This window comes from Myotis nattereri (assembly GCF_964212035.1).
Source record: "Myotis nattereri genome assembly, chromosome: 3".
Classification (NCBI taxonomy): Eukaryota; Metazoa; Chordata; class Mammalia; order Chiroptera; family Vespertilionidae; genus Myotis; species Myotis nattereri.
This window is the reverse complement of record NC_138077.1, coordinates 186,911,879-186,936,169: the sequence shown is the minus strand read 5'-3', so window position 1 is coordinate 186,936,169 and position 24,291 is coordinate 186,911,879. Positions and strand designations below refer to the sequence as shown.

General features: G+C 44.2%; 1 protein-coding gene across 5 annotated transcripts; it reads right to left on the bottom strand.

Moving 5' to 3' along the window:
* Positions 1–148: 148 nt before the first annotated feature.
* PPIH (peptidylprolyl isomerase H) lies at positions 149–23,494 on the bottom strand. 5 transcript variants are annotated; one of them, XM_081085797.1, is made up of 10 exons: positions 23,412–23,494; positions 23,032–23,096; positions 22,759–22,782; positions 22,448–22,492; positions 22,158–22,200; positions 19,046–19,138; positions 13,860–13,947; positions 13,338–13,378; positions 12,457–12,546; positions 149–496 (listed from the first exon to the last, which is right to left on the bottom strand). In XM_081085797.1, exons 1-9 carry the CDS (start codon positions 23,475–23,477, stop codon positions 12,478–12,480), a joined length of 534 nt encoding a protein of 177 aa, XP_080941923.1. In that variant the 5' UTR covers positions 23,478–23,494; the 3' UTR covers positions 149–496; positions 12,457–12,477. The 5 variants fall into 5 exon arrangements, with proteins under 5 accessions (XP_080941923.1, XP_080941921.1, XP_080941924.1 ...); XM_081085795.1 differs by lacking the exon at positions 149–496 and adding an exon at positions 2,614–3,945; XM_081085794.1 differs by lacking the exon at positions 149–496 and adding an exon at positions 2,616–4,332 and having other exon boundaries at positions 23,271–23,494.
* Between the last annotated feature and the right edge of the window lie 797 nt (positions 23,495–24,291).

Here is a 24,291-nt window from a genome sequence, read left to right as displayed (position 1 = left end):
GTAGGCTCTCAAGCGGTCCCTGCTCGGCATATTTAGGGCGGAGGGCGGGGGTATATTACAGGAGTACCTGCTTTCCCATCCATCTTACCAAAAGGCACATAAGGGCTGTCTTGTTAAGTATTCACGTGTTTTTGTGTTGGCCACAAATCAGATTTAATTTCAAGTCACGTTTATTGAGCAAACTAGGAATTTTTCTTGCATTTTAGCCTTACACCAGCCACGTGAAATAGGGGTTACTATCCACGTTTCCAAATTGATTTATAATTGAGGTTGCCACATGCTGTAGCTGAAATCCTCCACCTTCATTCCTTATTAAGCGTCTATGATCTTCTGGGGATGGACTAGTTCGCCAGTTTCTGCCTCTTAAATTCAGTCTAGGGATGAAGGTAGAAATTTAAACACCCAACACTCCAGTGCTGCAAAAGCACAAAACATTGTGGGAGTGAAGTGGAGAAGGTGGAATGCTGATTCCAAGCGCATGGAGGTTTCTGAAAGCCTACAGGCAAGAAAAGATGGGTCTGAGAAAATGCAAGTAAAGTTATCCAATAAAACTAGAATGAAGACATTGGATTATAGAGGTAGGCAGGGTCAAATTAGGGATATTTTATTGGAAATTTATCCTATGAGCAATAGTGACAAGGGTAATTTAGAGTTGTAAATAGGGAGTGACATAATTTTTCTTTTTTTTTTTTTTAATGGCTGCTGAGTGGAGAATGGTTGTAGAAGGGCAGAAATGGAAGCAGGGAAAACAGGCCGGTGCAGTAGTCTTGCCCATAAGTATCATCTAGGCCTGTCAATTCCACTTTCTAAAAGCCTCCCTGAATCAGTCCTAAGAATCTTTAATCTCTTCATTTCTACTGCTACTACTCTATTGTAGGCCATCGTCATCCATTGCTTAGAACACAAGTAGACAAACTTTTTCTGTAAGGGCCAGATAATAAATATTTTAAGCTTTGCAGGCCAGACAATCAACTACTCAGCTACTCAACTTTAGAGCCTGAAAGTAGCCTTAGCCAATCAGTAAATAAAAATGTATGATAAAAAAAACTTTATGGACATTATAATTTGAATTTCATATAATTTTTACAATGCAAAATATTCTTTAGATTTTATCAACTACTTAAACATTTAAAAACCAGTCTTAGCTCCATTGAAAAATAGGGAGTGACCCTCTCCCTTCCTCTCTGAAATCAATAAAATATATTTAAAAAAGGAAAAATAGTCAGATGGCCTGCCCACTGGCATAGAGCACTGCTGTGGCATTCTTTCTTTCTTACTCTAATATTCCCCACCACAACACCCAGACTGTGTTTTAGAAAATACCTATTCGATTATGACATTGTCTTATTTGAAATCTATTAGAATTCCTTAATATGATTTATAGAACCACCTATGACTTCTCTAAATTTGCCTCCCACTCTTTCACATTCCTTGTCCAACCTTCCAAGTGATCATTTAGCCATTGCTTCCTTTAGATTATCACTTATTTCCCTCTACTTATAACACTCTGCCTTTCTCTTCTTTTCCTTTGCCTGCTTAACTGTTCATCCTTTAAGACTTGTCTCAGATGTCACTAGTTTAAGAGACCCTCCTATCCTAACACTATATTATACTAATCTTTCCAGCCAGACTATGAATTCCTTCAGCATCTAGCATAATACCTGAGACACAGTATCTTAATAAATTTGTTAAATGAATGAGATAGTGTAGAAAATGGATTGGAGAATGAGGTACTGGCAGCAGAGAGTATATCTGTGCCAATATTCCAGATGAAAAAAGCTTGCAGCAACAATGTGTATGGAGAGAAGTAGGTGTATTCTAGAGTTGCTATTTCTCTATTTCAGCTCTAGATGACCTTTGACTACTAAAAAAAAAAACCGTTTCCTCCAAAGGCAATCTGCCAACACTGAGAACATTTAAAGGTGTGCCCTATAGGCTTGAGAGTTTTCCCAAAGTGGAGTTACAAAGACAGAACAATGGCAGCAGCACCTCTGAGAATAAGTGAACAACCTTCCCTATGTAACAGGTTTGAAGAGATGGCTTCTCTAGCAGAAATCCAAATTCTGTAACATTTGCCTTTAAAATGTTTCTTAACAGTATCATTACATACTCATCCAATCACTTCACTAAGCTCTCTCATGATCAGTGGACATAAAGATGTGCTATTTCCTACTAGTTTTCTTGTAGCCACCTCTTCACCACTGCGTAAGTGGCTCTGAAGCACTGGACGACATACCATTGATGCCAAAATGCATCTCCTATTCCTACGTGGGAGTTCTCCACTCTAGAGTTCTGCTAGACCCCCTCCCACCCTGAGAGTTCACACTGCCCAACATGGTGATCACAGTTCAGACAACTCCAATGCCTACCTTTAAGTCATGTGAAAGGCAAGAAAAGGGGTTCATTCCAAGAATCTCCTTTGCAAAATAACTTTCACCTTGTCCCCAATCTCTTACAGACTCTGGTCCAAGGATACAGTTCCCTCTTCCTGGAAAGCCCTCTCCACCCTCATCTCTTAGCTAATTCCAATCTGTCAATACTTACCTCAAATGTTATCTTTCTCTCACCCCCAGTCTCTCCACTCCGCTCTCAGAGCATCTGGTACAGACCATTATCATTCATGCAACAAATGTTTATTGAGCACTTACTAGGTACTAGGGGCTGGGGACACAGCAGTAAACAAAACAAAAGAAGTATTGACCAAATTTCCTGCCCTCGTAAGGGGTCACATTCTAATACCACATTGTATCAAAACTGTGCCTATCTCCTGTCACAAGCATGGGACACATCTTACACATCATTGCAGCTCCAGTGCCCAGGGCAGAGACTGGCATAGAATGCAGGTGCCAAGTATTACTGACAGTTACCTGAATGACACATCACAAGAACATCAGCTCAGGATCCCAGCTGATCATTCTCCTTCCTTTCTCTTTATAATCCACCTTGTATAGTCATGTGATCAGTTCTTTCTTCATTATGTCCCTTGAACCCTATTTATTTAGCTGTAGAGTTGTGGATATCTATACTCTAGCTTCCTTGTCCTGCCAATACACTGAAATGGCACTTTTCACCAGGTTCTGTTGTCACAGAGTTCCGCTCTCTGTTCTTACGAGTCATCCTATCCGAGTCAGGAGAAAGGAGAAACGGGAGAACATAGACATTGCCTCATGAAAGGAACATCAGGGAACTCTTTATCTCTTGAACATTATATTGTGGGAACTTTTTATATTGGGTTGTTTCCTTTTAAAACTAACATTTGCAAGGCATGTTGTGTTTACAAGTTACCTTCATATCCAATCTCTTACTTGACCCTTTCAACAATGCTATGAAGTAGATAGGTATTATTATCCCCATTTTATAGCGATAATAATACTTCTCAAGACCTGAACTGTTTTTTAAAAACAATCCAAGGTTCAAACCAAGATTTTTGACTAAATTATTCCCACTTTGTCATGATCAAGATACATTCTACCCAATGGTCTCCCATCCAGAAATATCCCAAGTTAGTGATTCTCTTCCCACAGGCTTCAGAACTACCAAACTAAACCTACAGCTGGGAACACCTTGGAACACATTGGCCCTGGGGCTTTGCTTCTTTGCTCAATCAGCTTGAACCTAAGGGGGAATGCTATAAATGCTTATAAATTTGGGGCTCTGGTCCACACTGGCCTTGCAGTTGGAGAGCCAGGTCCACAATGGCCTAAAGCTACGTTGTGAGGAGATGGGGCTATCATTACAACAACACACATACTAAAACAAAAAAACTTTATTTACAATTGAAAAACATGGAAAATCCTGAGTTCTGAATTGTGATACTTCCAAGGTTTCTTGATCAAACAGGGCAACAGCAGGCCAGGAAGCAAACACAGGGGCCAATCCAGATTTTCCTACTCATGAGCATCACCCAGAACAAGGGCAGGCCTACAATGGCAGATACATGGAGGTCTGTAAGGGATGGAAGAGATTAGCAGCTCAGATTGGAATGGGACTTTCCATGAGACAACATTCCCACCTATTCTCTACATTCCTGATCCTCTTCGCAAAAGAGTAAAACCGGTCTGATTCTTGCCATAGGCCAGACCTTTGGTTCTCCAGAGCAAAGTTGAAAGTAAAAAAAAAAAAAAAAGTATATTACACAAGAACCAAGAAGAAACTAACATATACTGCCAAATATATTATCTCATTATTTACCCTTTACAACTCTGTGCAATATACATTATAAATTAAGCAAAGGAGAAAACTAGCAGTTCAATGGCTTGACAGTGATGGGGCTTCCTGATGTACTGGCACCAAAGCACGTGTCTTTTGGCAGACCTGGAGCACTCTGTGGAGCTGTAGAACAAAGAGCAATCCTCCTTACCTGTGGGTTCTGGTTCCAGGGTTATACAGAAAGAAAATTGCACACCCTCTGTTTATGGCCTTTTAGTTGTACTAAAAGAACAGGGTGAGTTCACTCTGACACTCCCCCCCCCCCCCTTTCAGAAGACAGGGAGTCCTGGTGTCATATTGCAGGCTCAAAGAGAAGTTTAACTATGGGCCCTAATGCAGAATGTACAAAAATGTATGAATGCACTTATAAGTTGCATTGTGCTCCAGGATTCAAGCTCTATTATAGACCAGTCAGCATGGTCTCTGCCTCAAGAGAAAACCAAACACATTTGTGTTAATGCTGTAATAGAGAGATGAACCAAGTACTAGGAGCTCACAGGAGGGGATCACTGACTGCCTAGACCAGGGAAATGGAGATGGAGGGACCAGGGAATGATTCAAACTGATGTTAGTCACATGCACCTGGGAGGGGCCAGGAGGAACTAGGATTAGTTAATCCACGTATATACAGGGTATATTTATTAGACTAGTGACCCGGTGCACGAAATTCGTGCACATTAAAAGGGAATTAGAGGAAATATTTTAATATTGCTGTTTGTCCTTTCTCCATAATAGAAGTGTCAGAGATGAAAGAAAATTAGTAAAATGTATATGAAAATCTTCCTCCTGTCAGAGTCTGGGGTGCGCCACAGAAACCAGAGTCAAGTCCCCGCCCACCCACGTGCACCTTGACATCGCGCGAGACCCAGATCCGGCCAGCCCCACACCCGTCAAGCCCCACCGGGTGGGGGGCACGGCCTCAGGTCACCTGGTCCGGCACTGGGCCGGGGGGTGCACCTTGAGGTCCCCCGTCAAGCCCCGCGGGTGGGGGGGGCACGGCCTAAGCTCCCCCGTCAAGCCCTGCTGCGCTGGGGGCATGGCCTGAGGTCCCCCCCCCCACCCCCCTCCCCCGTCAAGCTCCGCCAGGCAGGGGACATAGCCTGAGGTCCCCTGTCAAGCCCTGCCCTGCTGATTGCTTGTTAAGGCTCATTTCGGAAACTTGGCTTTTGCTGTGGGCGCAGCCATCTTGACTATTATGATGTGATGGTAATTTGCATATTACCGCTTTATTAGATATGTACTCAATATAGGAAATTCAAGCATATACAGGACAATATAAATTGAAAAATTCTCGCCCTGACCAGTTTGGCTCAGTGGCTAGAGCGTCGGCCTGTGGACTGAAGAGTCCCAGGTTCGATTCCAGTCAAGGGTATGTGCCTTGGTTGTGGGCACATCCCCAGTAGGGGGTGTGCAGGAGGCAGTAGATCAATGTTTCTCTCTCATGGATGTTTCCAACTCTCTATCCCTCTCCCTTCCTTTCTGTAAAAAATCAATAAAATATATATTTTTTAAAAAATTGAAAAATTCTCTTTGCTATCTCTACAGAGGTAACCGTTATTAATAGTTGGCTACATATTACTATAGAAATTTCTGAAATAGTATTCAAAATAAATAGTGGTATGGTTTATATAATATACTATTTTTAAAAAGATATATTTTATTGATTTTTTTACAGATAGGAAGGGAGAGGGATAGAGAGTGAGAAACATTGATGAAAGAGAAACATTGACCAGCTGCCTCCTGCACACCCTCTACCGGGGATGTGCCCGCAACCAAGGTACATGCCCTTGACCAGAATCGAACCTGGGACCCTTCAGTCCGCAGGCCAATGCTCTATCCACTGAGCCAAACCGACCAGGGCTGATATAATATTTCTTGATGTTGTCACATAATTTACCTTAGAAATCTTGCCAACACATTAAGATCTACCGCTTTCTGTAAGACCTGGTTCCAACATAGGGAGCTTTGCTTTTGTATAATCATGCGCCACATAACATTTTGGTCAACAATGGACCACATGTATGATGGCAATCTTATAAGATTTTAACAGAGCTGAAAAATTCCTATATTTAGTGATGTTGTAGCCACTACAACTTTGTAGTACAAAGCATTACGTGTTTATGATACTGCTGGTGTAAATGAACAAATGTACAGCACTGCTAGTCATATGAAAGTACAGCACATACAATGATATACAATGATAACAATAAATGACTGGTGTATGTATTTACTATACTATACTTTTATTGCTATTTTAGAGTATACTCTACTTAGGAAAGTTTGCTGTAAAATAGTGTGCTGTGCTTCACCAGCAGCATCTCATGCTTACCACGTCTCCTGATTGCATCATTCTCTTGTGCTTGATTTAATCTCACGTTGTTTTAGAGATTTTGTGTAGCCTACGTGTTGAGTGTTTGTGATGTCTACAGTAGTGCACAGTAATGTCACTACTCACACTCACTCACTGGCTCACCCAGAGCAACTTCCAGTCCTGCAAGCTCCACTCATGGTCAGTGCCCTATACAGCTGTACCATTTTTATCTTTTATACCATATTTTTACTATACCTTTTCTATGCTTAGATATGTTTTGTGCACAAATACTTATCATTGTGTTACAATTGCCTACAGCATTCAGCACAATAACGTGCTGTACAGGTTTGCAGTCAAGAGCAATGGGCTTATTATCATCCAGGACTGTGTAAGTGCACTCTGTGATGTCCACACAACAGAACTGCCTAATGACACACTCTTAGAATGTGTCCTAGTTCAGCGCCTGTGGCTGTACTGGACTGCCCTGGAATGGAGCCAGATATTCTCCTCTCCCCGCCCTTTTTAGCTGGCAGGGTTTCTGACTTTCAGGGCAGGGGACAAACAGTGTCACACACCCAGCAGGAACACAAATATTTGTTGCCAAATCTCTAGTGCTCCCAAGACCCGTATTTTCATGCGGAACCTCCTCTCTCTTGCCTGGACTACAGCAGTGGATACCCCACTGCCCTCTACCCCATCCTCCACATTGCTGCCAGAATCAACTTCTAACTAAGAAAATGCAAGCACAATGTTCTCCTGCTCAAAATCCTTCAGTGGCTCCCATTGATTTGGTTCTTTTTGCAAAGTCAGGCCCCTTTTGAGAATTCCAGGAGAACAATGAACTCTCACCCAGGAAGAAGAGAAAAATGTACACAATGCCTGAAGCCCATCCCCACCCTCAGGATAACATATGAACTCTCAGCCTACACTGGTTCTCACAACTGGTCCTGGCCTCCGCCAACTTCACCTCTTCACTGTTTGTTTTTCCTATCTTTCTGCTTTGGCCATACTGAATTTGCAGTCTCCCACACACTTCCTGCTGCTTCCTGCTTATGTGCTTTGCTCATGCTGTTCCTCTGCCTGGAATGCCCTCCCCAGTTTCAGCCACCTGACAGGTTCTTATTCTTTCTTATACTCAGTGGAAGCATCATCTCTCCTGCCGTCTTCACAACCATGCCAGGCAGACATAGGCATTTACACTTTCCTCACTTCGTCCTAAAGCCTCCAGTCCAGTGCTTTATTGCACTGTAACTGTCCGTTTCCCAAGACACTGTGAGTTCCTTGAAGGCAGGAACTGGGCTTTTCAAATTTATAGCCTTATATGCAGTATGGGACCATGTGGGGAGCCGATATAGGGTTAAGCCTCAAACTGACCTGTTAGCAAAATCACAAACAAGTCTTCTTCCGAGTCTTAAACAACCCAATCCGAGAGGTGGCTGCTGATTTACACGCGCTGTCATTTAAAAAATAAAAATGGGGGAATTTGCCGGAAGCTGGTCCACCCTTGCTGCTTGACACAGTCGCTGCAGGGAAGAAACATCTGCACAGCTTATGTTTCAAGGGACCTGGTGTGTATGGCATATGTTTGCTCCCCCTCTTAGCGCTATGTGTTTTAAACAGGACCACCTCCCCGAGAAAGGTTGTTTCCCCAGCTGAAGAATTTTCCCTGGAGTTAGGGATTGACAGGACTAAGACTGTTGGCAATAAATTTGGGACTTGTTGGGCCCACATCCCCAGGGGTCTGTCCACCAGGGAAAGCACCAAAGCCTATACCCCTGGAGACCCACTGACACAGGGCAGTTCCAGGGAAGGCAAGCAGCGGGGCTGGGAGGACATAACCTTTACTGGGTAGGAGAATCTCCTTCAGTCACTTCCTTGTAGCTTATCAGTAGAGCAGTAGAATAGTAATCTTGGAATAGCCCTTATAATGGAACAGAGATTAACCTAGACAAGATTAAAATCAACAGAACGAGGATTTTTGGCAAAGATCAGATAAGAAACTAACATTTATATACCTTAGGAAGTGATCACCCAGTATGGGACCCATTTTAATTAATTAGTATTTATTTGTACAATGAAGGACCAGCGAATGTGCCACCAACATGTCTTTCATAACCTTTCCCTGCAGGCATGTATCACATCTACAGGATATCTCAGAATGGGGGACAGTGTTTCCTAAATCTCAATCATTCCAAATAGCACCTTCACAACTATTACCATATCCACTATCTACAGGTATGATTAATTTTCAACCTAATCACTATTTGAACTTCAATGCCTCATTATAAGCTATAATAATTATAAAATTATATGTTGTGCTAATTATATATTTTTTTCTCAGATGCAAATATTAAGACATTCATTCCAGCACCACTGAAAGCGGCATTACCCACATTCCTCTGATAAACATTTGAGATGCTTGTTACAAACAGAATCCTGGGTCCCACCTTAAACTAAATCAAACTCTCCTGAGGGAGGGACCTGGGAATTAGTAGGTTTTTCAAATGCCCCCAAGTGATTCTTCTCTTTAGGGGAGTTTGGGAAACAATGAAGTAAAGTAAGTTCTCCACTGCTTGCCACAAATACCAGGTTTGGGGATCACAGGGAGGTGAGCAGCAATTCAGACTAGCAAGGTTGCCAGAGCCAACAGCCACTCCCTTTTCCAAGAGGCTCTTAGGCTTTCAAAACAGAGGTTCCACCAGCCCTTATGTGATTGTAAGTAGCAAAGAACACAGTTCAGACTATGACAGGAGAATCGTGAGGGCCACAATTCCCCTATGTATCTATGCATCAAATTGATCATAGAAAGCTTTCACAGGACCACAAGATAAAACCAAGGTTTCTACATGTAAAGCTGTACAGAAAACTTCACTTTAAAGAGCTCTAAAAGGAAGTGCTTCAGAAGCAACCAATGAGTGCATAAATAAATGGAACAACAAACTGATGTTTCTCTCTGTCTCTCACTCTCTCTTTTTTTTTTTTTTGTCTCAATAAGTAAAAAAAATAAATTAAAAAACTATTCAAATGTATGGGCTGGCTTTAGCTCAGTGGTTCCTTCGCATACAAATGTGATAGATGACAGATAGATAGATAGATAGATAAAAGAAAGTGTTTCAGCTCAGTTAGTTACAGCATCTTCCCGATATGCCAAGGTTGTGGGTTTGATCCCTGGTCAGAGCACATATGACAGTCAACCAATGAGTGTATAGGTGAGTGGGGAAACAAATCGACATTTTTCTCTTTCTTCCTCTCTCTAAAAAAATCAATTAAAATATCTTTTAAAAGATTAAATAAAATTAAAAAGTGAGTCCCTCAGTCACATTAGCCACATTTCAAGTGTTCAATTGTCACATGAGGCTGGAAGCTACCATAACAGCACAAATGGAAAACATTTCCCCATCACAGAAAGGAATGTCTCCTGGACAGTCCTGGTCTATAAGGCCTCTGGAACAGCAAATCGCCCCCATGGAATCTGTTCTGCTTGGGTTGCAGGCTGAGAAGAAGGGCTTTCATGGGGGCTACGGTTCACATGATCTTTGCTAATAGTGGGTGAGGAGGGGAGAGCTGATGATCACCACCCTCAGAAATAAAACTCCCAACAAGGATTTCTACTAACTTTCTGTAAGAGACTCAGAAAATATAGAAAAGAGGCCCCAAACATAAAGAATTTCTAAAATTTATTCTTTTAATCTTCTGTCCTCTGGTAGTGATCAGTGGTCAATCTTTAGAAGGATAAGGACCTCTGAGTTCAACTTTAGTTACAGCAAAGAAATGAAGGGGAAAGGGAGGGAATGGCCAGCAGTTATTTAAGGGGAATACAGGTTGAGCCCTAGAGGCCCCCAGTCCCAGCAGAAAGGAAAGCTCAGGTGACAACTGGGCATGAGAGGGGACCATCTGGCTGGATGAGAAGTCCATGTGCAGCTTCCAGCACACACTTGTGCATTCCTGCCTCAGCATTTGCTCACACCAGTTCCCTGCCTGAAATGCCTGACATTCTCTCTCACTATTAACTCATGTAACAACATCTTACTGAATGCCTATCAGTACTACATACTGTGAACACAAAGCCACAGATAGAGATATAAACAGTCATTAAAGTGGTCTGGAATTTGACTACATCCCCATTTTGGAAAAAGACAGAATTCAGAAAAATAAATTCTAGATAATTTTGTAAGTATACAAATAGAACTAATGAAATATTAGAAAAAATACAGAAGACATTAGGATCTGAGGTAATAAGGACCTTTTTAAATAAGATAAAACACAAAAGCCATAAGGGAAAGACTGATAATTTGACCTCATCAAAATTCAGAACTTCTGTTTAACAAAGGATATAACCAAAGTTAAGATAAGCAACACACTGCCAATTTTTTCTTAAAACATATTCTGGAGAAAATAGTCACAACATATAAAGAACTAAGACTCAGAATGTATAAATTTCAAATCATTAAGAAAGAGGAAAAATAAACTATATGCTACAACCATCTTATAGAATATTATGTCAGTTTTGTTTTTTTTAAATGAAATAGTTTTACTTGAACAGAGGAGGAAGTCTTCAGACATAATGCCAAATGGAAAAACAATGATGAACAATACAGTATGATGCCATTTTGGAAAAACAAAATCTCCCAAAATTAGATAGGCAAAGAAAAGGCCCTGACGGCTACACATCAGACTGATAAAGAAGTTACCTCTGGCAGAGGAGTGGGACTGGGGCTGGGGTAGTAACAAGGGTGGGATGGGGGACTTTAACTTTTGTGTGAAAATTTTTATAAGATTATATACTGTTACTTAATAACCAACCAAAGGAAGTATGTGAACCTTGATTGGATGAATTTTCCTATAGGTATAAAAGTTACACTGAGTAACTGGGGGAGTTTGAACAGGTATATTAGATGTTATAGTGGTTGTTTAGGATGTTCTTGTTTTCAGCAGTTGCTTACTGAAGTATTTATGGGTAAAGTGTCAAGAAGTCTTGGGAAGTCAAATGGGAAGAAATGGAAGGAAGGAAGGAAGGCAGGCAGGCAGGCAGGCAAGCAGCAGAGAGGAGGAGATGGAATGGGAATATGAGGGTAGGAGAGAGGGAAGGAAAAAAACAAATGTCAAAGCAAAATGATAAAGTAAGAATGTTAATCACTGGTGAATCTAGGTGAAAGGTATATGGCTGTTGAATGTACTATTCTTCCAACTTTGCTACAGGCCTGAAAATAGGAGAGAGAGAGAGAGAGAGGGAGAGAGAGAGAGAAGGAACCATTTTAGCTGGAAGGGATCAATTTCTCCCTTGAATTCTTATGACACTTAGCAATGTCACTCACATTACTAGTGATCACCTCTTAGAATGTGTCTTATTCCCTGTAAGCTCCTGAAAGGTAGAGGCATCTTTCAATTCTTTGCACCTCTCTGCATGCCCAGCATGATGCCAGCACAGAGCCGGCAGTGGCAAGAATGGGTAGGAGTTGAGGTTGAGAAATGTGTCATGTTTACCTGTGAAGCTGGCAGATACAAAGTCAGGACCTGGAATTGCCCATCAGTTCTGATGAGAAGGATGACAGGTCTATCTCCTGGCCACTTAGGCTGACCCAGCAGGGAATCACCCAGAGCTGGTGCCAGATCTTCCTAGTAGGACTGCAGTCTGAGAACGCTATCAGAAACTGCCTTATAGCTTTTAGTTTGATACTTTGTAAACTACAAAGTGGTAGAAAAGTAAATTGCTCTAATAACCCTTTCTTTGTTGTCCTTGTAGTGACCATAGGAGAGAGGAATTATCTCCATTTGACAGATGAGGAAACAGGCTCAGAGAAGGGAAGTGACTTTTGCTAAGTCACCCAAAGAGGAAATGGGCTCAATCCCATGTCTTCAAGTCTAAGGTTCTCTCTGCTAGACCAAGCTGCCTTCTCTGTGGTGACTCCAAACCAGGAAGAGAAAGACACACTTACCTGATTCCGTCTTGCTCTGGATTACATCTCTCCACACTGTGAGATCACCACAGGCAACTTGGGCTTATTGTTGGGGCCTGTGGGAACATTCTAAGACAGAAAGCACAGTGGAGATTCAGATACTCGGACACTCACCAAACATTTACTGATGTCTGCCAGCCCCTGTGCTAAGGGCTGAGGGCTCAGAGACTGATCTGACAACAGTCCATGTCCTAACAGATAGGTAAAGCATATACTACAGACAAAAAATAAAACATACATTTAAAATATATCAAGTCTACGATATGTAATAAGTTATAAGAAAGTGTATACAGGGCAGAGGAAGCAACTGAATGTTGCTTAAAGAGGTCAGGGAAGGATTCACAGAATAGGGGATTATTTGAGCGGGACCAAGAAGGATAAATGGGAAGAGGAGAAGAAAGGAGAAGAGCATTCCAGGTAAAGGAAAACAGCATGAGCAACGGCTCAGGGGCAAGAAGGAAAAGGAGGCAGGGGTGTTTGGCACATTTAGAGGAAAGCTCAAGCAGCCTAATGTGACTGGAACATGGAGGTGGCAGTGGCAGAAGGGCTGTGAAGAGAGAGGCAGGGATGAGGTCAGGAGGGATCTTGAATGCAGTGCCGAGTAGGATTTTATCAAGTAGGTGAAGGGGCCACCACAGCCCAAATCTCAGTGTGCAATCAGGAGGCTAATTATAGGCCAAAAGCACTTGGGAGGCATGTGGTCTCTCCCCGCTTCCCTTGAGGAAGTCCATGTAATAGAGGTAATGGATGAAGACTGGGCCTAACAAACTGAAGCCACTCAGGGTTCTCTAGCTCTCGACACTAGTCAGGTAGCACCAGATCAGAATGGCCGAGGAAGAGGAAATTAAAACAGGACTTACCTCAATCTTTCTCATCACTAGAAGTCCATCAATGATTTTTCCTGTAGGAAGAGTATGAACTGGATTTTTCTATTCTCATTTGCATAGCATTTTCCAGCTTCCCATGCCCCTTCTCACACCACTTGATCCCCATACCAATTTCAGGAAATTGAGATTCCATGGAGGTGAAATGACTTATCCAAGGTCACAGATAGTAAGCAGCAGAATTAGGGCTCAAACCTAGATCTGCGCAATTGCAAAGCTCCACTGCACCATGCTGCCTGTGTGGTATTTCTTAAATACTACCATCGGGGGTTTTCCCCTTAGACATACATACCACCCAAGTGGCTATGCGCTTTACCAGATGGCCCCTTTGTCCGTACACATCCTCCCCACCTCCTACTTCCACTTCCACTTTCCCTACTACTGCACAGAGCAGTTAAACAAGTCAAGACCTCTGGGTATGAATGCGGGGACTGGCGCTTTTGGAAGTCCCACTTTGAGTGAATGGGCCCAGGACCATAGAACAGGAGTAGGACTCACCAAACACTACGTGCTTCCCATCCAGCCAGTCACACTTAGAGCAGGTGATGAAGAACTGGCAGCCATTTGTACTGGGACCACTATTTGCCTGATGGAAACCAAACATACTTGCAGTGAGTTTTCCTTGCCATGCTAGCTGAAGGGCAAGATTCCCCAAAGAGCCTGTGGCTCTGATTGCTCCACACTTTCTTTCAGCAAAACTGACTGAGCATTTATGAGCCAGGGTCTGCGCTAGGATATAAAAATGAGGAGGCTACACATCTCTGCCCTCAAGGAACTAGATCCGTGAATAAATGTACATTTCCCCTAGAGTATGAATTTTTATAATGGGAACAAGTGTTTATGGGACCTGACTTGCTCTATTTAGTCCAATACTAGTTATAACTGAATTATAGTTATAAATTAGTAACTAGGTGAGAAGAGTTCTATTGTCTATGCCATAAACTGTTTTGAATGGTTTTTCTATAAAAATGGTAATTTAAAAATTTTAAGAAAGTGCACTAAGTTGCTATGCTAGAAAAAAAGACATTTGCTTTTTACTGGTACATCCCAAATCCTATATTATTGAATTTTGAGGAAAGTGTTTTTTAAAATAAAGAATCTGAACCTCTCTAGCCATATCTCTCCAATTTCCCTCCTTTCAAATGTTTTTACATCATTATATTTAACTAGAGGCCCGATGCACGAAATTCATGCAAGGGCTTGGCCCTCACAGTCCTGGCTGCCTTGCAGCCTCGCCCACTGGTTTTCCAAAAGATGGTTCCGCTGTCAGGTCTAATTAGCATATTAGCTCTTTATTATATCGGACTAGAGGCCTAATGCACAAAATTTGTGCACGGGGGTGGGAAGGGGTCCCTCAGCCCGGCATGTACCCTCTTGCAATCCAAGACTGCTAGCTCCTAACCACTGGCCTGCCTGCCTGATTGCCCCTAACTGCCTCTGCCTCAGCCCCCGTGGCTCCGTCTGGAATGATGTCTGGAAGGTCGTTTGGCTGTCCGGTCTAATTAGCATGTTATGCTTTTATTATTATAGACTAGAGGCCCAGTGCACAAATTCGTGCATGGGTGGGGCCCGGCCTGCCCAGCCCCAATCGGATTGGGGCCAGGCCTGTGGGGAGGAGGAGACGGCAGGAAGTTGGCTAGCTGGCCCGCCCCCAATTGGGGTGGAGGGGGCCAATTGGGGATGGGGCCAACTGTGGGGAGGGGCTGTGAGTGGTGGCCGGTTGGACCCACCCCCAATTGGTGTGTGAGGGGCCAATCGGGGTGGGGCTGGCTGGGGGGAGGGGCTGTGGGCCAATCAGTGTGGTGGGGGCTGATCGGGAGTGGGGCCAGCTGCAGGGAGGGGCTATGGGCGGTGGGCTGGCCAGCCCCATCCCTGAATGGGGTGGGGGTGGGGGCAATTGGCGGCTAGCGGCCTGGGGAAGGGGCCATAGGTGGTTGGCCGGCCAGCCCTGCCCCTGATTGGAGTGGGGGGGCTGTTTGGGGCAGGGCTGGCGGGGGGAGGGGCTGCAGGAAGTTGGCCTGCCAGCCCCACCCCAATTGGGAGGGTTTGCTGGCCACAGTGGGCATCATAGCCACTGGTCGTTATGGCCATTAATATGTTCTGGTCGCTGGCTTTTTATATACATAGACTAGAGGCCCAATGCACAAAAATTCATGCAAGAGTAGGCCTTCCTCCCACCGGCTGCGGACATCAGCTTCCCTCTAGCACCCGGGACCCAGGCTTCCCTCCTCCGGCCACCGGCAGGCACCCGGGACCCGGGCTGGCTTCCTTCCAGCCCCAGCTTTGTCAGAAAGGATGTCTGGAATGATTAGCATATTACCCTTTTATTGTTATAGATAACATATTGTAAAGAGACATTTGACTGTCCTATGAATTGTATTTTTGTTTATTATATATTGATCCCCCTAAACTGCCTTTAATATGCTAAATTCAGACTTTTGTATACCAGCAAACCCAAGTTAAGTTTCAGCAGCACTGTCTTACAACAATGTCTGTGTAACTATGAATATATTATCACATACTTCCCTTATTTCAGAAAAAAAATGAATAGAAAATGGAAAACTGAAAGTACTAGTACTATTAAAAGCATAGGTCTCATAAAACTACTAGTGCCCAGCCAGCATGGCTCAGTGGTTGAGCTTTGACCTATGAACCAGGAGGTCATGGTTCGATTTCTAGCCAGGTTTTGGGCTCGATCCCAGTATGGTGCATTCAGGAGGCAGCCAATCAATTATTCTCTCTCATCATTGATGTTTCTATCTCCCTCTCCCTTCCTCTCTGGAATCAATTAAAAAAAAAAAAACCACAAAAAAAAACTACTACTGTGCAAAAACTGCACATTATTAGATAGATAACTAGACTTTAGAAAGTCCCCATGTAAGATGAAGTTACTTTAGTTTTTTTGTTTGTGTATTCAGAAACATCTCATATGAAAATAAGGCACTGTCTGAGCCAGTCAGAGGGATGAGGGATAGGCTTCCCAGGGGTCTGAATTCATTCTTTCATTCTATCTATTTATCTACCATCCATCCATCCATCCATCCAATCAATTTCGCTGCTCTATGTCTAAACATTTATTAGGAAGAAGACAGGCAAACAGTAATATAACATGTTTTTATAGCTCAGGGGACACTCTGCCTGTAGCCATTTCTTTATTCATTCTTCAAAGCAGTATAACTAATTGGCTTAGAGAATTAGCTCTGTCTGAACCCTGGAGTCAAATGACCTAGCTCTACCCCTCACTGTGACTTAGTTTAGTCACATAATCTCTCTGTGCCTCAGTTTCCTCATTTGTACCTATCTTGAGATGTTGAGAAGATTAAAATAAATTAATGCAATTAAGATGCTTGTTGAGTAAGTGCTCAATAAACATTAGTGGTTATTCTGATTATCTTCCACTCACTCATTAAAATCTGCTCAACACCTTTCTGTATCAGGCATAAGGCTTAAAGATCAACAAGACCCTGTCCTTGAGAAACTCATGATTTAGTGGAAAATAGAAGCAAAAACAATTACGCTACAAGGTATGTGGCGGGCCCTGGCCAGTGTGGCTTAGTTGGAGCATCGTCCTGCACACGGAAAGATCTCAGACACATACCCAGGTTGCAGTCGGGCACATAGGGGGAGGCAACCGATGGATGTTTCTCTCTCACATCAATGTTTCTCTCTCTCAAAACCAATGAATATATTCTTGGGTGAGGATTTTTTTAAAAATGTATGTGGCAGCACAACTCAACCAATGTAAGCCTCAAAGGTGCATAGACCAAGACCTCCTTCCATTTTCCTGACTCTTCCATAGATGCTAACATAGTGGCATGCACTTAGGGGGGTTCTAATCCTAGGGAAGATCCAAGCCATTTCTCCACTCCTTACCTGCACTTGCCCAGCCTGGCTTTCCTAAAAGGGGGCTTGTATATTGTCTGCTGTGCTAGTCTCCCTCAGCCTCCTGACTGGTTCTCTGCCCCGGCCTCTCCATTCCCACCTGCCATCACAATGCAGCTAGGGTTTTTGTTCTAAAACACAAAGTTGATCAACCCTCCTCAAAAGTGTGTATGGCTCTCCATAACCAATGAAAGAAAATCCACACACCTTATCTTATCCTGCCACTTGAAGCCCATCAAGAGCCAGATAACCTGCCTCTGCAGTGGTCTCTACTGGCCAATGTGTCCATCATTCGCATCCTGTTTTCAGCATCTTCCTCACTTTCTGTCCCTTGACTATGTCTCATGTCATCTGGTATAGAACTCTTTCAAGAACTCAAATGTCCCCTCTTCTGTGAAACAGCCTTGCCCAACCCCCTGCAGCAATTATGCTCATTCCTTGGGGCTCTCACGGGATTTTTACATGCAGTAAGGTGCCCTTACCTTAATACAGTGATGGCATGGATTACACTATACTAGACTTATCATTTTGCACATATGAAGCCATTAGATATTAAGTGACACAAAGGCAGGGATCAGATCTTATGCCTTACCATGACGCCTGGAACAGAGTGGATATCGACAAATCTTTACTTGATGAATGCCTGAGTAGATGAGTGGTAGAGCAGGCAAGCAGGACAGAGAATGTGCATGTAAATATTGGGTCTAGGGCAGTGGTTGGCAAACTGCGGCTCGCGAGCCACATGCGGCTCTTTGGCCCCTTGAGTGTGGCCATGAAGTTTCAGACGAGATCAGGCGCGTTCAGGGTGGTATGGCCGTAGATAGCCATGAAGTTTCAATTGCACTGTACGTGCACGCCCGCACGTGGTATTTTGTGGAAGAGCCACACTCAAGGGGCCACAGTTTGCTGACCACTGGTCTAGGGGATTAACAGTTGGGACACTGAGAGGGAAATGGGTGATGAGCAGGGAGGAGGGAGAAGGCAGGAGAGTGAGAGAGAAGCAGGTGGGAGGGGTAAGGGAAAAGGAGGAGTGAAGGGTGAATGAGCATGAAGGAGAGTGAGCAGGGGTAGGGTACATGAGGGGTTTCAAGTGAGGTGGGCAGGGGGACTGTGAAAGCAGAGTGACATGTGTGAGTGAGTGTTATATGTAGGGAGGGAATGCAAGGACAAAGGAGTAGGAGTGGTGAGCAAGGAGAGGTAAGTGAATGGAAGGGAGTGATCAGCCAGTAGGCAGTGTGAGTGAATGGCACTGAGAGTCTTTGCAAGCCAAGCAATGAACGAATGAACATTGGATCTTGAAAGCACGACTGGATTCATTCTGAGCAGCAAGGCTAAATGCCCAGCCACATGTTTTGACTCAAAACAAAAGGCCTTGTGGCTCAGTTGGTTGAGCATCAACCCATGCACCAAGAGGATGCCAGTTCGATTCCTGGTCAGGGCACATGCCCAGGTTATAGGCTTGATCCCCGTTGGGAGTCATACAGGAGGCAGCTGATCGATGTTTCTCTCTCATCAATGTTTCTCTCTCTCTCTCTCTCTCCCCCGCCCTCTCTCTCTTTTAGGAAATCAATAAAAACATTTTTTAAAAAAGGAAGGAAACACATAGCAGAGTTCAGTTTCACTTCCCAGCCCAACAAAATCAGACTGATGAAAAACGTAAGAATGACAGAGGTGAATCCTGGGTTGAGCAAGAAAAGAAAAGCATTTGCTTCCATTTAAAGACACAGCACTGAGCCTCAAGAGGGGCCCAGAAACCAGCTGGCTATACATCTAACCCAAAATCTTGATAGGACCTCACTTACCATGGAAAGCAGGCCTGGAGCTGAGTGTCTAAGTTTAAAATTTTCATCTGCAAATGGCCCCCGGTAAATACTGGCAACTCCAGTACCATCTCCCTGAGCAAATAGAAGGGAAGTGTTAGTAACTTGTAAGTGCTGGGCCCCCCAGAAGCTGGAAAAAGACAGCTGCTGCACCTAGATCCTAGTGGACTTTCTTAAAGTCCACTAGGCAACTTTGGGAGCCACACCTCTTTGATCCTATCCTGCAATCAAAGCAAGCCCCTTTCAAGGCACGTGCAGCCCACAAACTGGTCAGGCCTTCTCACAGATTGGGTAAAAGAGGTCACAGCTGGGCCTCTAGAAAGATAGGTTAAGACTGTGGCAAAGTAGGGAACCATAGTGACCTCATATATAATCCTTGCCATTCCGAGAGACTCCCATGCCTGCAGCATATAGAAATTCCCACCTAACTGACTGTTACTCCCTCCCCAAAGTATGTGGGTGTGTGGGTTCTTAGAAGTCTAGAGTGTACAATGTGATACTACCCTCCTGGCCAAAGTTGATTGGTCCAGGGGAGGACTCTAATTTGCCAATAAACCCAGGGGACATATCAGTTACCACATCACTCTCTGTAATCAAACTATCTATTGCTCTCCAGAGCCAGAGTAGGGAAAATGACAAAATTGATTTTCAGAACAAACAACAGAAAGCAACTTAAATCTTTAATGATAGTGAACTGACCAAATAAATTCACTGTCTATTCATTATGGACTATTAGGTAGCTATAAAAAATGTTTTGGAAGAAGACTTTATGACAAAAGAAAATTCAGACAATAAGTACAAAAAAATTAAAACATATATGATGTAAGTCTGTTAAAAATTACATTTGCCGAAACCGGTTTGGCTCAGTGGATAGAGCGTCGGCCTGCGGACTGAAGGGTCCTGGGTTCGATTCCGGTCAAGGGCATGTACCTGGGTTGCAGGCACATCCCCGGTGGGGGGTGTGCAGGAGGCAGCTGATCAGTGTTTCTCTCTCATCGATGTTTCTGACTCTCTATCTCTCTCCCTTTCTCTCTGTAAAAAATCAATAAAATATATTAAAAAAAAATTACATTTGACACACATACATTTGCAAAGATAAGACTGGCAACTGTAAACTAAAATGACAAGAGTTTATACTTTGAGAGATGACATTTTATTTTTTGCACTTTTCTTTTACAACCAGAAAGAAAAACAAGTATGACTAAAATAAACAAATATTCTTGGTTTAACTTTAGAATGTCCTAAATCCTGCTTCTTTTGCCTCTTGCTCATTGTATTTTTAATTATCTAAGGGTGGCTCTGAGCAATTGCTTCTGATACTCAGCCTTCTGGCTGATCAACTATTGTCTAATCCTGGGGCTATCAGCAAGTGATTGGATGTGCCTAGCAATGATCAGTAAAAAGTTGGTCCTGTCCCTGCTAGGCCAATATGGCAATATAGGAGCCTATGGTAAGAAAGGAAAAAGGCAGAATAGCTTCACAGCACTTCTTACCAGCTAACAAAAAAAAAACACATGGCCACTCTAAGTCCTACTACCATCAATAGTGGTAAAGGGTTGCAAACTTAATTGCCTATGGAGCAGGTTACATAGTAAGGGCAACAGATGGTAGGGACTATGGTGAAATGGCAAGGACACACCTTGCCTAAAAGGAGCAGTTATTTAATTCCAACCAATTGTCACTGCATGAGAAACAGAAGCCTAGTGCATTTTCCATTATTTAGAGAGAAAACAAAACTCCAGAATTTTTTGGTGAAATTTACCACTTTTACAACATCATACAGATGAAACAAAACATATCTGAAAGCCTGATTTTCCCTAAAATCTGCCACTTTGTAACCTTCCCTAGATAGGAAAGAGAGAGATCTTTAAAAACTCCTAAGTCAATAAATAAGTATACACGTGAAAGAGAAAGAATGTCTCCCAGTTCTAAGAAAACAGCAACATGGCTACTTAAATGATACTAATAAGAAAGACCCTGTATAGAAGTGGGTGGGTTTGGACAAAAGTAGGTTTAAGAAAGAAAAAATGGCCCTGGCTGATGTGGCTCAGTTGGTTGAGCGTCAACCCATGAACCAAAAGACTGCTGGTTGGATTCCTGGTCAGGGCATGTACCTAGTTACGGGCTCCAGGGGGGGGTGCAGAAGGCAGCTGATTGATGGTTCTATCTCACATCAATATTTCTCTCTCTAAAATGAATAAAAACATTTTTTTAAAGAAAAAGAAAAAATGTGGTTTATACAGCAACGTCTAAGGTCAGGGGGAGGGCAGAAGACTTAATATTGGGAATACACACACAGTTTCAAAAGAAAGTCATGCTTAATAGAGGACTATTCCATTGGGCTCTCCCAGTGATTAGAGGAAACATCCCTCCAGAATTATCTACCTCTCTTGCTGACTCCTTGTCCACTAATCAACTTCTGATTAAAAACTCAGTTTTCCAGGCACTGCGATGGCAGAAGTGGAAGGGAAAATGGGACATAAGCACTTAGCTCATTGGAAAGGGACTTACTATTTTTTTAAAATGTATTTTTATTGATTTCAGAGAAGAAGGGAGAGGGAGAGAGAGATAGAAACATCAATGATGAGAGAGAATCACCAATCAGCTGCCTCCTGCATGCCCCACATTGGGGATGGAACCCGAAACCCGGGCATGTGCCTTGACATCGACCTTTAGGTTGAAGCTCAACACTGAGCCACGCCAGCTGGGCGGGACTTACTACTATTTAGTTAAAATAAATTGCATCTGATTCCTAGCTAAGTTTCATGTAATTAATTAATTTGGATCTGTCCTGCATCCTCTACAGGTATGCTGGGAAAGTTCAGTTTCTGGCTCTAAAAGGCTGATCAAAGTGCTGATGTCTGTCATCTAATGGTACAGTGAGTAGTAGCCAGCAACATTCAAGGGCATTCCCATTCCCATCCCCATTCCCCCGTTCCCACCCCCCCACCCCCCCCCATCAAGCCTGGCTATTGTTCTCAAGCCTTAAGACTGAGTTCCTGTAGTAAAAACAGTAGACCTAGCAATAACCAACTAACCAAACAAAAACACAAAACAAGTTTATAAGTCCTTGATAGGAAAGAACAGTACTTACATTAACAAAATCTCCACCCTGAATCATGAAATCCTTTATGACTCTGAAACAGAGAACAAAAGATTCTGAGCTAAGACTCAGGTTCAGAAAAACATTGACTTAAAAAAAAGAAAAGAGAAAGAGAAACATTGACTTGGTCGTTGTAATTTAAATCAATCAATCCTTGAGCTCACAAGAACATTCCTTCTCAATATCTAAGAACTATCCTACGGTTTTATTTTCCTCTAAAGAGACCAATCCCCCAAGGAAGTAATTCTAAAAGCCCCCAGGATGTTTGCCAGGGGCCTTACCTGTGGAAAGTGCTTCCTTTGTATCCTATAGGAACCCCATCTTTTCTATAACCAAAAAGAAAGATTGGGAATGATGTCAGGTACCCATGGGCCTTTCCAGTTTGCCACACAGGTGAACCAAAGGGACTCTCCTAAAGATGGCAGGGACCAGAGAGAGGAAGGCAACTGAACTGAAGATAGACCCGCGGGGGATTACCTTCAGTCAGTCACCAGCAATCATGCAAGGCCTTCGCGGTTCCCCAATACCCTCACTGCAGCCCCAGGACACCCCTCAGGAGCAAGCAGATAAGGCAACCACGTCTGAGACTGACCTGAATTCCCCAGTGCAGAACTGCCTGAAAGGGAAAAGAGTGAAGGGCTCGGTCACCATGACATCACAGCTGCGAGCGCCCCTCCCCTCCGGGGGGAGAGCACCGACACGGTGGCCAGCAAGCCCACCCATCGGCCAGCCAGACGTGCAGACCCCCGGCCACACAGATTAACAACATAAACGGACATGGGACAGTCAACACAGAGGAATCAGATCCACTCCGCAGGCCGCGTTCTGGTTCGGTTCCTCAGGCAGAGCTGGAGTTCATCCTCACCTAAAGTTCTCGGCTGTCTTAGGCACAACGTCTGCAAAGAGCTCGATCTTCATTCGGCCAACTTCCTGCAACCGGCGGGAGACGGTCAGAAGGCCTCGCGGAGCAGGGACCACGAAGGGCCGACCCCTCCCTCCCGCAGGTACCTGACCTCTCCGCCTCCTCAGCCTATCCTTTCGTTCCGCCCAGCCCTACCACACGCGGGGCGCTGGGAAGGGCAAGACTCATCCTACTCCTCTCACCACGCCCCGCAGTTCGGTAGGTTCTGGCACAAATTCACTTTCTGGCTTCCCGAGCCCGCTATCCCCAGGCGGGTGGGCTCTGCCTGCCTGGCCCGGTGCAGTTTCTTTTCGGCGAAGGGCTGGTGGCTCCCTGGACCTCACCTGGCCGCCAATGCTGACATCAAAGAACACCACGGGGTTGACAGGGCTTGAATTTGCCACCGCCATGGCTCTGACCCGGAAGCAGAAGCTTGGGCTTCCGGCGAATCTCATCCCAGCTCCGCCGGTTCGGTATCCCGCGCAAGCGCGGGAAGAGCCGCTGGAGACTGGGCCCCGCCCCCTGGAGCCCCGCCCCGCCCCCGCCGCGGAGGACTCTCGGGTTGCCTCTGGGAAACGGGGTGATGCTTCGGTGGCGGCGGGTTCATTCGGTCCTGACCATGAGACTTGTTCACTTGACTCTCCCCGGAGCCGGGGATGAGGAACGGGGTGGGGAGAGAGGGGGACGCGGGTGCAAATGGAGGAGGTAGGAAGAGGAGGAATGCCTGGGCCTTTTTTTGCTCCAAGTCGGTGGGCATCCTACACACATGGCTGCAGATTATTCTCGCTCAGGCCAGGGCGTTGGACGAGGCAGTCTCCCGGGTCCGTGGCCCTTGCCGCGGAGATATCGGCACCATCACACGTGCTGCTTCTTGCCCCTGCCCACTACTCTGCCGGCCCCAGGAAGGCAGGAACTCTGTTCAGCCTCAGCACTGAGAGCAGCCAGGCAAGCAAGGTGTGCTCAGCAAGCCCGCCCCTGCCTCGGAGGCAGTAAACTGGAATGTTTGTTCCCAGTTCTGCCACAGCTTGCATTTTTGTCACTTCCAATTCATTCTCAGCAGAGTAGCTAGAGCTTTCAAAATAAGTCTGCTAAATCACTCCTGGCTTCCCGTATTTAGAATAAAATCCAATTCCTTACGTAGGAAGGCCTACATTAAATTATCTGGCTGCCACCGACTGGGCCTCATTTTGTACTGTTTGTCCACAGTTGCTATACTCTGGCCTC

Excerpts from the sequence above, each read along its gene's own strand:
- PPIH (XM_081085794.1), bottom strand. The coding sequence starts at position 23,477 with ATGGCGGTGGCAAATTCAAGCCCTGTCAACCCCGTGGTGTTCTTTGAT. Across the intron at positions 22,493-22,758 it reads TTCTGCACTGGGGAATTCAG|AAAAGATGGGGTTCCTATAG; the intron begins GTCAGTCTCAGA and ends TTTTGGTTATAG. Across the intron at positions 19,139-22,157 it reads AGGGTGGAGATTTTGTTAAT|GGAGATGGTACTGGAGTTGC; the intron begins GTAAGTACTGTT and ends CTATTTGCTCAG.